General features: G+C 37.9%; 1 protein-coding gene across 1 annotated transcript; it reads left to right on the forward strand.

Annotated features, from left to right (window-relative positions):
* The first annotated feature begins 317 nt into the window (after positions 1 to 317).
* LOC18441970 (MA3 DOMAIN-CONTAINING TRANSLATION REGULATORY FACTOR 1) lies at positions 318 to 11,659 on the forward strand. The gene is made up of 4 exons (XM_006852194.4): positions 318 to 611; positions 1,219 to 1,453; positions 8,013 to 8,107; positions 9,598 to 11,659. The coding sequence occupies exons 2-4, from the start codon at positions 1,234 to 1,236 to the stop codon at positions 11,407 to 11,409; spliced, it is 2,127 nt and encodes a 708-aa protein (XP_006852256.1). The 5' UTR covers positions 318 to 611; positions 1,219 to 1,233; the 3' UTR covers positions 11,410 to 11,659.
* Positions 11,660 to 12,905: the final 1,246 nt, after the last annotated feature.

Consider the following 12,905-nt stretch of genomic DNA (forward strand, 5'->3'; position numbering starts at 1 on the left):
GGAAGATGCCCAAACCTAAAACGAAACCAGTTAACGTAACCATCGCCAAGGTCCAAACAACGTACACGTGGACATATCCCCCGTATCCATATTTGGCACTCTTAATTCCCCGATTTTCCTATTTCCACCCGCTTTCTCACTTTGTACACCACTTATGAGGGTGGAGATACTAAAGAAAACTAGACATAGTTTTTATGCCTATGTTTTGGGTGGAAATAGTGAAACTTTTGTTAAGGACAGCACAATAATGTGGGTGGAAACAGTGATCCCTGACATTATGCAGACTATAAATACCCGCCAAAGCCCTACAAAATTACAAGCACTGGACACACAAGCACACTTTCTTTTCTTGCTCTCTCCCTCCCTCTCTCTCTCTCTCTCTCTCTCTCATCTTTCTCGCTCTAGTTCCTTTCTTCTTCCTCGCTCTCTTATCTTCCTGTGCGCCGCTTCCATTTCTAGGGTTTTTTCATCTGTTCTCTTCTGTCTCTTTAGTTTTCTCTCACTCTTCTTTCGCTTTTGGGCCTGGATTTAGAGTGGCTGAACCCTAATAACGTTCATTCCAGGGTCTTGGCTTGCGGCTTGCGGGCCAAGACGCAACGTATGCGGATTAGGTGAGTGGTTTGATGGTATTTTTGTTGGTTTCTTTGCTGGTTTTGTTAGGTTTTGGGAGATGGCTGCTTGATTGTGGTGTTTTTTGGTTGAATGTGTGGGGAACTTGTTGTTTTGGGTGTTGATTTATCTCGCGTATACTCTTGATAGTTGATAGCAAGTATTCTTTGAAACTTTATTGAAATATGGTTCAGCTCTTTGATTTTGCAGAAATCATTCACGTAATTAGTTGTTTTAGGTTTTGGCTTTCCAAATTTCTGATCTCAAATTCTTTCTTTGGCTTTGATCCATTGATTAATTAGCAAATAACTGGTTAGTATAATGTAAACTGAATATAGACGACTTCAAATAGAATGACTGTTTTGAACATCCCCTCCGATTTGTTTATTTGCATTTGCTCTTTGATTTTTCATGGTTTTGCTTCTGTATCATGAACAACATTAATTACATATTATTTTTATTTCCTGCAATTGGATGACTTGATCAGAGGTGAGAAGGGTTTCACTTAACATGGTGATGGCTTATCAGTAGGGAAATCAGAAGTGTTTTTGTATTGGTTTTTTGGGAAAAATAACTAATTAGAACATGTTGTTGAGTGGTTGAGTGCAGACTCATTGGGGCACCATGGCATCTGGTGAAGGTTTTCTCACTAAAGACCAGCGAGAACAGTTAAAATTGGCATCAGAAAACACTGAACTGTTGGCATCCTCTCCAAAGTCTCCGAAATCTTTGCTTCCTGATCATCAGATTAGAGTCATCATTGGTTCCAAGGCACCCGCTGTCGGTTTTGCTGTAAGGCATGTGCGTCGTTCTCATTCAGGAAAACTTATACGTGTAAAGAAGGGTGAGTGTTTTCCTTTATTTGATTGTGCCATGCTCTTTAAAGGCATATCTTCTCTCTCTCTCTTCTCTCCTTAAGTAGTTCATTGTTTAGTGACCTCTTTGATTTATTCTTGGAATTGATTTAACAGACTTTTAGTGCCAGATGCTTGCAGAAATATTACTAGTGGTCAATGATCTTTATATTTGTATATCTTAGATGTCATGTTCAAGTTTAAAATGACTTAATTCTAATGGCACATGAATTCAGCGCAAGAAGGAATAGCTCAGGAAACCATGATTGCTTAGTCCAAAAGAAACTGGATTATAAAGATGTTGTTGGATGTCAGTTTTACCAAATTGAAGGGTGTGTTCATCCATGCCATTTGATAGTCGGGGCTTCTTGGGTTTTGGGCTTGGGGGGGAGCTTCGAAAGGCTAACTTTAAGTATTTTGTGTCAGATATAGTTTCAATAATGCGACTTTGGGCAGTCATAGGAGTCAGTGGTCATTGCTAGTTTTGCTTTTTGCCTTTTGACACTGATGTTTTTGTATATTCTAGTATTCTTGCACAAAATAAATTTTATGTAGATTGATCACATATATCATATTTTATCATATTTTCTTCATGTCATATGAATCGAAGGAAAAAGTATATGTAAGGTTGAGGCCCTAAACAATCAAACTGAGGATCACCTCATAAATTCACTAGAAGTTGTTTTGATGCCAAAAAAAACCTAAAATCTGATCATCTTGACCTTGAGAAACATGGACATAAAAAACAATGGACTTCAAATCTTGGAAATAGTGCATCTTGTAATACAAAATCTAGATTGTTGATTTTTATTATTTTCAAGTGTTCATATATCTGCTTGATCTACACTATTTTTTAAGCTTTATATTTTATAATTAGAGATGAAAATAAATTTATTTGGCCATCCTAAATATTTTCGGTACTGAAAACGACATCTTTCAACAATAATTTAAGGTGCGCCTTACTTTGATTTTTTAGGGCCTCAGCCTTATACAAACCACACCCTTGATAGAATATTATGTTTGCAAATATTGTCATTGGATGAAAAATGCGTTATTGGAGGATCTATTTGTCATGTGTAGGATCTCTTTTTATTTGATAATTAATTATTATGCAGAGTATATATATTTTTATCATTAAGTAGTTATATTTGAGGCGAAGAGAAGTTTTTGCATTAGTTGCTAAGATGCTGTCTACTTGTTCTATAGGTTAACCTAGTGTTTAAAAATACGTAGTGGAAGAGAGAGGGGAGTTTCCTAACTTTCCACCATGTTGAGCATCTAATGGCATTTTTGTCCCAAAGTCCTCTGAATTTCCACTTGCGTGGTGGATGCAAAGAAAAACCATAATATGTTAAATGGTGTGAATAAAAACTTAGGGGGTTCCCTATGTGTAAAATCTTCTAAGTAGGGGGGCTTACATAATTTTCTCTTAAACAAAAAATGAGATTCTGTGAATAGCCATTGTCTTGAGCCGCTTAGGGAGATTTCAGAGTGGAATCGCCACCTTCGGTGGAAGATTTTGGTAACTATGCTTCGAACAGTGTTTTAGCATGTGCAGAATTATTTCAAATTGGTCATGTGGCTCTCATCTATGTATTCTGCTACCATGTGGCTCATAAACTCCCTTTTAACCTGTTTCGTGTTGGCAAGGATGCAAAGCAGATGTGTGCATTTTAGGTACATCCATTAGCACGAAATATACCCAACCATTAGTGATTCTGTCCTGTTGTGTCATGCTGTTTGTGTCCAGTTATATTAACCTACCAAAAGTAGTAAAACGTGCATAGATTTCTCTGGCTAAGTCCCCTACCATTCCCCCCTCCCCCCCTCCTTTCTTCATTTCCCCTTTTCTTTTTTTTCTTTCCTTTTTATTTTGAGAATGTTCTTTCTTTTTCCTTTATTGATTCAGGAATGGATGTTTGGCAACAGTTTGATATTAAGTGCTTCTTATATATCTATATCATTTTACAATAAAAAAGAGTGCTGCTTATACTTTCCTGTATCAGGCATGCTACTCTTCTCCATGTGCTGGCCAAGTAGAATCCATATCTTGAATGATTTCATTCTTTTGCATACATATGTACTTGTAGCTGTATGCACTCAGTCCATAAAAATTTCGAAGTTAACAATCAGCCTCAAACATTGGGAAGGACAATCATAAATGGGAATGAGCATGGCGCATTGGTTATATGTGCTTATTGTACATGGCATGTCTTTTACATTATTGATTGGTAGTTCTTATGAAGCATGACTCAATGTGGAAGGAAGAGCAGTAGGTGATGGGTGCATTGAGTGGAAGGGAGGTTTTCAGTAGGAGTAATCGAAGAAGTGATCACCCATCATGAAGGGGTTTGTCTTATTAGAATAATATGGGAACAGAATGAAGACCTCCCCTTATTCATGGAGAACAGTTGACATCTTTACAGAAAACGGGGATCAATTTTCCAATTACCATGTGGATGTTGGCTGTGTAAACTTGGTGGGATTGGAACTCAGCCCCTGCCTGAGCCGAGTAACTTGGGCACATCCAAGTGGACTTGTTTGAGTCTTGCAAGAGACCAAAAAGGGCTGAAAAATTGCAAACTAAAATATAAAAAATTGTTCAAAAATAAAAAAATAGAAAAACCAAGATAAGTGATAAAAGCGGTAAATGTCTATAAAGCATGGAAAAAAGAATATAAAAAATGTGATATGGAAAAAATTGGTTGATAGATTCAACAATTCAGAAAATCCAGAAAAAGGAAAATAGAAAACTATAGCATATGTTAAAAAAAATGCACAGATCATCATAGAACACATAGAAATCATCATCATTATAATACAAGCCTTATCCATAGAACACATAAAAATAATGTAGAAATATATTTATACATCATTTTTTTCTGTTTAGTAACACAATCTATATAGAAATAATATATGTCTAAACCCAAGACATTCTCAAAAAACGAAAAAAAAACTCTAAACTTGAGTTTGTGCAAAAAATGCCTCGGCACCCTGCTGAGGCTGAGTTACTTGGCCAAGTCCGAGTCGATTCTGTTGAGTCTTCAAACACTGCTGTGTACCAAGGAAAGCCAATGCTGTTCTGGATAAGATAAAATTGGGAATTAGTAGGAACAACATAGAAACAAGGGATTTTTGGCTTCCATAGGACTTCTTGGCACCGTTGCCTTTGCAAACATTTAATACTTTGTATATCATATATTATGTATCAAAAGAAATCTTCCATGCTGCCTTCTAAACCCTCGTTTGTGAACCTTCTTTTCTATCGACCATAATTTGGTGAAGAAATGATTATATGTGGCTGAGGACTCTAGGTTCCATCACTGAGGTTCTCCCAGATTCTTACTAGGGTTTTAATTGTTGCCCTTCTTTGGGCTCAATGATTGTACTTTTCATTTTAAGAAAATTTTGTTACTTCTAAAAGAACATTTTTTGCAATGAAACAAGAGAATGGTACGGGGACTCAATAGGTTGATCGCTTCCCTCTTCATCCTGGTTCTTTTGTATTGAATAACATGAGAAGCGGGGTTGATCACCACTTGTTGTTTATGCACTATCTAGCTACGCAGTGTAAAGAACCACGCAGACTGAAGGGCTTGCTCTTGATATCTGTATGTTGAGACAAAACTAGGAGTTAACTGCAAAGATTTGTATGATTAGTATGCAGTGAATTAGTTAAATTTTACGATATTTGGTAGCTCTGGATACATGGCATAGAGCGGGTGAGGGAGGGAAGTTTGGTACTCAACGTTGGCATGGAAGGTGTACACAGATTCATGTTGTGGCATGCTTTTTAATAGCTTCCCTGGGGTTAGTACTACTGAAGTGAAGAGGCTGAAATGATTCCTTTTGGAGGAGAGTAAATAGGGCTCAACCAAAAAAATTGTCTTTATATTACTACTTTTCTCTCGCAATGTTCAATTACTGGTTTTGAAGTTGAAACAAATCTATGGTGATATGTCTTCTTGTAATATTTTTGAGTTCTCTTTATAAAATTATGCACAACGCCTAAACTTGATTGATTCTCTGATTTGTGTTATGCGCTGCATGCTTATTTTGGAAACTGTACATGCATTTCTTTTTGATAATTTGTTCATGCTTTTTGAGAGTTGTGTTCAAGCATTGTGCCCACATTTTGGGGAAGACCTATATTAGCAAAAAGAAAGCTTGGAGAGGAAGTTTGGATGGTTTTTTTTAAGGGGCTTTGCGGGAAAACAAGTTTTTAGTTTTAAGTTGGATATTGAGCAATTGTTTAAATCGTAGAGCTTCTTTTGGGCTCCCCCTTAGTTGTTGATTCGCCTTCCAATTTTTGGCATTATCTCATTTCCTTGTCTAACTCTTTCATCCATTTGGCTTCTGTTTTTGGTTACAATTGGTGTCACCTGATTTTAGAGAGAGAGTCTTGTTCTGTTGTTGCTTTACATCAAAGGAGACTTTGATTAGAGCTCGGAAAATTATTTTCTGGACCAGTTATGTGGAAGGCTATTTCTTGTCATACCATGCTGCTCCACTTCGTCCTAAGCATAGTAGCTCAACTACGGGCCAGCTCATTATAGAAGCATTTACAAAGCATGTGAATACTGACGCTCTACATCTTGGGTGTTGGGCTAGCATCGTTGATAAGATGAAAATTTTGTCTGAAGTCATTAAAAGGTTGCACTGAACCATGCATGTAGAGAATTCTCTTAAAACATAAAAGCTTACTGCCATGTGATTGAATGTTAATACTGAAAAGTGGCAGGGTGCCACAACATGGCATCTAGAGTTCCATTCCTTCCAATGTCCCCAGGTAGCAATTTTTTTTAAAGAAAGAAAGAAAATCTATGAGCTATTGTTCGCTTCCTTATTTGGTAAACTTTGCTTGAGCTTATTATGGTCATGATGATTAAAAAAAAAAGGATGTTTGAAACAGACACAGAAGTACTAGGTTTACTGTTGAGAGAAGGGATATATGCAATATGATGTATCTCTCTCTTATTGTGGATTTGTGTCATAACTACCATAAATTTAGCTGTTTATTTTAGAGGGAGATGCACTGGGGTGTGTCTTCTTTAATTGAGGTTTTATTACCTGAATTGCCTGTGTAGTAACTTCTATGGGAGCTCGAAAAGATAAATAATAAGAATTGCTCTGCATTGCCAAGGAAGTGTTGGTTTTGGGAGTGGGATCACCACCCACATAGATCATTGGAATATCATATATTGGTTTTATGCTTCACGAATATGTTTCCCTTAGTGTTATTTGAGCTGTTCCTTCCAGGCGTATTGTCAGGGAAACCTGCATGGTATTCAGCAATAGCTGCAATACCACATCATATTAGTGTGGAGGCGATAAATACCATTTTGGTTTTTGAAAAGCATCAGGCATGTGTGTGTCCATTTGTGTGCATGTGTAGCACTCATGCTTACTAGGAAAACAGTAAACCAGATAACCGTTATTATTCCTTATCATAATAAAGTTTTTTTTGGGAGTATGTATTATAATAGATATTTAACTTATCAAAGATGTCTGCGTGTGTAGCTCTCATGCTTGTATAGCATTTTTTGGTATCTGCCACCTCCTTGGTGGCTGTATAGCGCTACCAATTTTTGGGCAGATATTAATATATAAATAATGTACTATGTACTCTCTTTTATATAATACAATGTTAACAGTTTCAATAAAAGATGTCTGCATGTGTAGTTGTGGGAGAACTAGTATTAGAATTTATCTAGTACAACAGCAGATACAGTTCTTTCACACCCTTTTTAGCTATTTGAAATTTGAATATAGCGCTTATAATTTCTTATCTCATAATAAAGATCCGTTATTTGGAAGTTTGTGGTATATGTGTGGGTGTGTGTAGTTGTGGGAGGAGTACTATTAGAGTAGGCCTAGTACAATATTAACAGAAGATACAGTGTGTTCTCACCAAATGACAAAACAGAAAAAAATGAAACAGAAGATATGAAAATACATATGCTGAATTGATTTTTGATTGAAATTATGCACGGCAATTGACTTCCTTATTTATTGATAATGATGTTTATGTTTCTATTCATTTTGCTATTCAGGGAAAGTGTTTGAGACTTGGCTTGTTCTATTGATTTCTACACTTTTAGCAGTGTATGTGGATTGTGTTTTTGTGAGTTACAAGGAACTAAGCCATGATGCCTCCTGAAAAGATTTTAACAAATGCTGGAATTGAAACCCACCTGAAAGGATGCTCTTTTCATGCACATTAATATTGTTTCCTACTTAACATAATTTTTATCGGCTTGTGACCATTGTTTTAATTATATTGAGTGATTCTATTAGAAGTTCTGTTCATGGAATTATATTTGTTTCAATGCCAATCTCTTTTTGAATTACAATCTTTTTACTTGGAAGTTGCAATGGCATCACCTATCAATCTTCTGCATTTCATTATGAATTCCATATATTTTCGATGCTACAGCGCATTTATTTGTGTTGGCTTTCATGTGAAATATATGATTGCAATAAAAAAAAGGGTAAGTAATATATCTCTTTTCAATCTTTTTTTCTGATATTCAAATTAAATCTGGATAGACGGTGCTGGGGGAAAAGGAACCTGGGGCAAATTACTGGACACTGATGCTGATTCTCGTCTGGATCGCAACGATCCAAACTATGATAGTGGGGAGGTAACATTCTTACTTATTTACTTTTAGCAATGGCTTCCTGACTTTTCTCTTATTGCCATTAATATGCATTACCAATGGGGAGCAAATTCTTGTGTTACTTTTTCCTTGAAAGAAGATTTCTGGTGGCTATTTTCAGAAACAACATGAGCTGGACTAAGGTTCCTTCTAGGCCATAGTCTAATCCCTTAATTTTTCTTTTAAACACGAAGTCATATTTTACATTTTCTTTGCTCCCATTTTCTAACTAAATGTTATCATTCGCCTTAGCAATGGCTTCCTGACTTTTCTCTTATTGCCATTAATATGCTTTACCAATGGGGAGCAAATTATTGTGTTACTTTTTCTTTGAAAGAGGATTTCTGGTGGCTATTTTCAGAAACAACATGAGCTGGACTAAGGTTCCTTCTAGGCCATAGTCTAATCCCTTAATTTTTCTTTTAAACACGAAGTCATATTTTTACATTTCTTTGCTCCCATGTTTTCTAACTAAATGTTATCATTCGCCTTAGCAATGTCTTCCTGACTTTTCTCTTATTGCCATTAATATGCATTACCAATGGGGAGCAAATTCTTGTGTTACTTTTTCTTTGAAAGAAGATTTCTGGTGGCTATTTTCAGAAACAACAAGCTGGACTAAGGTTCCTTTTAGGCCATAGTCTAATCCCTTAATTTTACTTTTAAACACGAAGTCATATTTTACATTTTCTTTGCTCCCATGTTTTCTAACTAAATGTTATCATTCGCCTTAGCAATGGCTTCCTGACTTTTCTCTTATTGCCATTAATATGCATCACCAATGGGGAGCAAATTCTTGTGTTACTTTTTCTTTGAAAGAAGATTTCTGGTGGCTATTTTTCAGAAACAACATGAGCGCTGGACTAAGGTTCCTTCCAGGCCATAGTCTAATCCCTTAATTTTTCTTTTAAACACGAAGTCATATTTTACATTTTCTTTGCTCCCATGTTTTCTAACTAAATGTTATCATTTGCCTTAGTTGCTGTATTTTGTATTAAATTCTAAAATTTATTGAAAGGAAAAATATGCCATAAGACTATTTAGCTTAGTTAAGTTTACAATCACCCTAAGCTGTTAGCGAAAACTTTTATACTTCGTGATACAAGTGTCAAGATATCACATCCGATTCCAGAAGTGAGTGAGACCTGTTCCAAAGATAATAGTCTTATGATATATGATCCCTTATTCAAATGCTTTTCATTTTCAGAGGCAACCCATAAATACTTAGTGTGGCTTTCACCAATTCTTTCCGCTCTCTGGTGAGAGAACAAAAATAAGCATACTACCTTGTTTTCATTTTCGTTTTTTTAGAATGTTAACTTTGTATTGATGGGAAGAAAAGTACAAACCTTGTTTTCGTATTTTTATAAGCAACATTCCCTCAATTCCATTTATACAAAAACATTTCTTTTTTTTAGATAAGCAAAAAATAAGGGCATCCTATTGGATCTAACTCCTACAAATCGTAATTTCAGGAACCTTACCAGTTAGTGGGTGCCCCAGTCTCTACCCCCTTCGACGACTACAAGAAGGTGGTGGTTGTCATAATCGAGGAGTACTTCAGCACTTGTGACGTTGAGACTGCCGCCTCCGACCTCCGCGAGCTTGCTGCCAGTGATTACCACCACTACTTTGTGAAGAGGCTCGTCTCTATGGCCATGGACCGCCATGACAGGGAGAAGGAGATGGCCTCTGTCCTCCTCTCTGCACTTTACGCCGATGTCATAAGCCCTGAGCAAATCCGCCAAGGCTTTGCCCTCCTCCTTGATTCCGCCGATGACCTTGCCGTTGACATCCCTGATGCAGTTGACCTCCTTGCCCTCTTTGTTGCGCGCGCTGTTGTCGATGACATCGTACCCCCTGCATTCTTAACAAGAGCAAAGAAAACCCTTCCTGAGGCCTCAAAGGGCCTCGAAGCTGTGCAAGCAGCTGAGAAGAGTTACTTATCCGCACCCCACCATGCTGAATTTGTTGAGAGGAAGTGGGGTGGGACAACTCATATCACGGTTGAGGAAGCCAAGAAGAAGATTGGGGATATACTTAGTGAGTATGTAGAGAGTGGGGATACAGGGGAGGCATGTCGCTGCATTCGAGAGTTGGGGTTACCTTTTTTCCATCATGAGGTGGTGAAGAGGGCTTTGGTGGTTGCCATGGAGAAGCCAGCATCTAGAGGGCTTATATTGAGCCTCTTGAGGGAGGCGGCAGAGGAAGGGCTCATTAGCTCGAGCCAAATGTCAAAGGGTTTTGGAAGGCTAGCTGAGAGTCTCGACGATCTCTCACTTGATGTACCCACGGCTAGGGATGCATTCCGCTCTCTTGCCCCAAAGGCGGTGTCTGAGGGGTGGCTTGACCCCTCGTTTCCAAAGGCCTCGACAATGGCTGGAGAGCTTGAGGAGGATGAAGAGCTTAGACGTTTTAAGGAAGAGGTGGTTGCGATTATACACGAATACTTCCTCTCTGACGATATACCTGAGCTCATTCGTAGCCTTGAGGACCTTAATGCTCCTAAATACAACCCTGTCTTCCTCAAGAAGCTTATAACTCTTGCGATGGATCGTAAGAATCATGAAAAAGAGATGGCCTCAGTTTTGCTTTCTGCCCTCTATACCGATGTCTTCTCAGCCGAGGACATAGTGAATGGCTTTGTGATGCTACTCGAGTCAGCAGATGACATCTCCATCGATATATTGGATGCCTCGAATGAGTTGGCAATGTTTTTAGCGAGGGCTGTGATAGACGACACCTTGGTTCCACTAAATTTGGAGGAGATTGCATCAAAGCTTCCGCCAAATTGTAGCGGGGCTGAGACTGTCCACATGGCGAAGTCCCTTTTGTCAGCAAGGCATGCAGGGGAGAGGATCTTGAGATGCTGGGGGGGTGGCACGGGTTGGGCAGTAGAGGATGCCAAGGATAAAATAACAAAGCTTTTGGAGGAGTTTGAGAGTGGGGGGGATGTTGGTGAGGCGTGTCAATGCATAAGGGAACTTGGCATGCCTTTCTTTAACCACGAGGTTGTGAAGAAGGCATTGGTTATGGCTATGGAGAAAAAGAATGATCGGATGCTTGATCTTTTGCAAGAGTGCTTTGGAGAAGGGCTCATTACCATTAACCAGATGACAAAGGGGTATGGCAGGGTGGCTGATTCGCTTGATGACCTAGCCCTAGACATACCTGATGCAAGGGAGAAGTTCAAGGTCTATTATGAGCATGCACGGCAGAGCGCGTGGATTGGAGCTTCTCTGTCCCATGGTAATTCGAACGTGGATCCACTAAAGCAGTTTAACTAACTACTGTTTTTGCTCTCTTTCTCTTGCATTTTTTTTTTTCTTTTTTGTAATCTTTGTCTTTCTTTCTTTTGATCCGTAGGCGCGTGTAAAATTGGTTTTTTCCTCTTTGGCAGAACGTTAGTATATGATATAGCAGGATGTTTTAGGGTAGGAATGGTTATAGTAGGATGTTTGAGGGTAGGAAGGGTTATATGGGAGGAATATGTTCTGATTCTACTGGTTTACAAATTTAATTTTCACTATTTTGTCTTGACTAAGGCTTACATTTTTCTTTTTCTTGTTGGGCTCCTATTTACTACTGGTCGTTATTTACTTTTCAAACATTTTCTTCACTAAGTTTTGTTAGATGCATCTTTTTTGCTATTATATGAGGTTAAGGTTCTGTATTATGCACTAGTAAGTCGCAGAACACAACCCTGCAACTTTGTTGAGGGAGCGGCGTTGTGGTATATGCTCTTCTAGGCATTCACATGGCCATAACATGAAAAATGAATAGCATGAGGAGTTTGCGAATCTCTGGATTCTGCTGTTCTGCTGCTTCTGAAGTGGTCCTATATTATAGACCACTGCTATTTTCCATAATATTCGACTAATCCGAGGTAGTTGATGGTGTTGACCACTAGAGCACCAACTGCTGGATGGACACAGGTACTGCCCATTACAAGTTGAAATGTTGAAAGGGCCCAGCCAGATATTTGTCGCAAAAGGGCCATGTAATAATAGTAAATCAGTTACTGTTCCTTCATGATTTTTTATTCATCTTGTAATCAATTTTGAAGACCTTATGTCTGGATGGTTGGGGGGACGAGTATGAAGCACTTCTGAAGCTCAAAAAATGAACAGGAAGTTAAGACACTCCAACAATGACATGTTCATTTGGATGCCTTGCAGTTCGTCAGGAGATCCAAGGTTTAAGAGGACAAAATGAACTTATATAATTATCAAATGGGGTTTCGAGATTAAATTATTTCATAAGTTGTGCCATAATGTAAAATCATTCAATTTAGGGGTGCGTGGGAGGTGATTTTAGCATTATGATTAGATGGTGGGATGAATAGAATGGCAATGTTCATATAAGCCCTATGGTGCCATCCTTAACATTATAGAACTTTTCGGGAAATATTCATGTAACCCCTATGGTCCCAATCCTTACGTTATAGAACTTTGGCTTGGGGACATCCCGTAAGATTGTGGACCTTAAGATGTACTAGTGGATTCGGATGTGTTACTCGTACAAATATGATATAATAGAAACGAATATTAATAAAGAAGTTGGTTTGATAGAGCTGCAGCACTATCAAAATAAGAAAAGCCTCTTTTTACAACGCATCGAAAATTGTAATTCAAGCAGTAGAAAATCTCTACATAGATCTTGTTGTAAAAAAAAAAAAAGGATTTCAAGATCTAAAAATATAGTTGTTGTAACATATTATCTATACTGTTCATTTTACCTTAAAAATGAGTGCTCATAGGTCCACAATATTTGTATTATTTTT

The sequence above is a fragment of the Amborella trichopoda genome, chromosome 6 (assembly GCF_054954075.1).
Source record: "Amborella trichopoda isolate Santa Cruz 75 chromosome 6, AtrichopodaSantaCruz75HAP2 v2.0, whole genome shotgun sequence".
NCBI classification, from domain to species: Eukaryota; Viridiplantae; Streptophyta; class Magnoliopsida; order Amborellales; family Amborellaceae; genus Amborella; species Amborella trichopoda.

Coding starts and splice junctions, on each gene's coding strand:
- LOC18441970 (XM_006852194.4), top strand. CDS start 1,234: ATGGCATCTGGTGAAGGTTTTCTCACTAAAGACCAGCGAGAACAGTTA. Junction 1,454..8,012: donor ACTTATACGTGTAAAGAAGG/GTGAGTGTTTTC, acceptor AAATCTGGATAG/ACGGTGCTGGGGGAAAAGGA. Junction 8,108..9,597: donor CAAACTATGATAGTGGGGAG/GTAACATTCTTA, acceptor TCGTAATTTCAG/GAACCTTACCAGTTAGTGGG.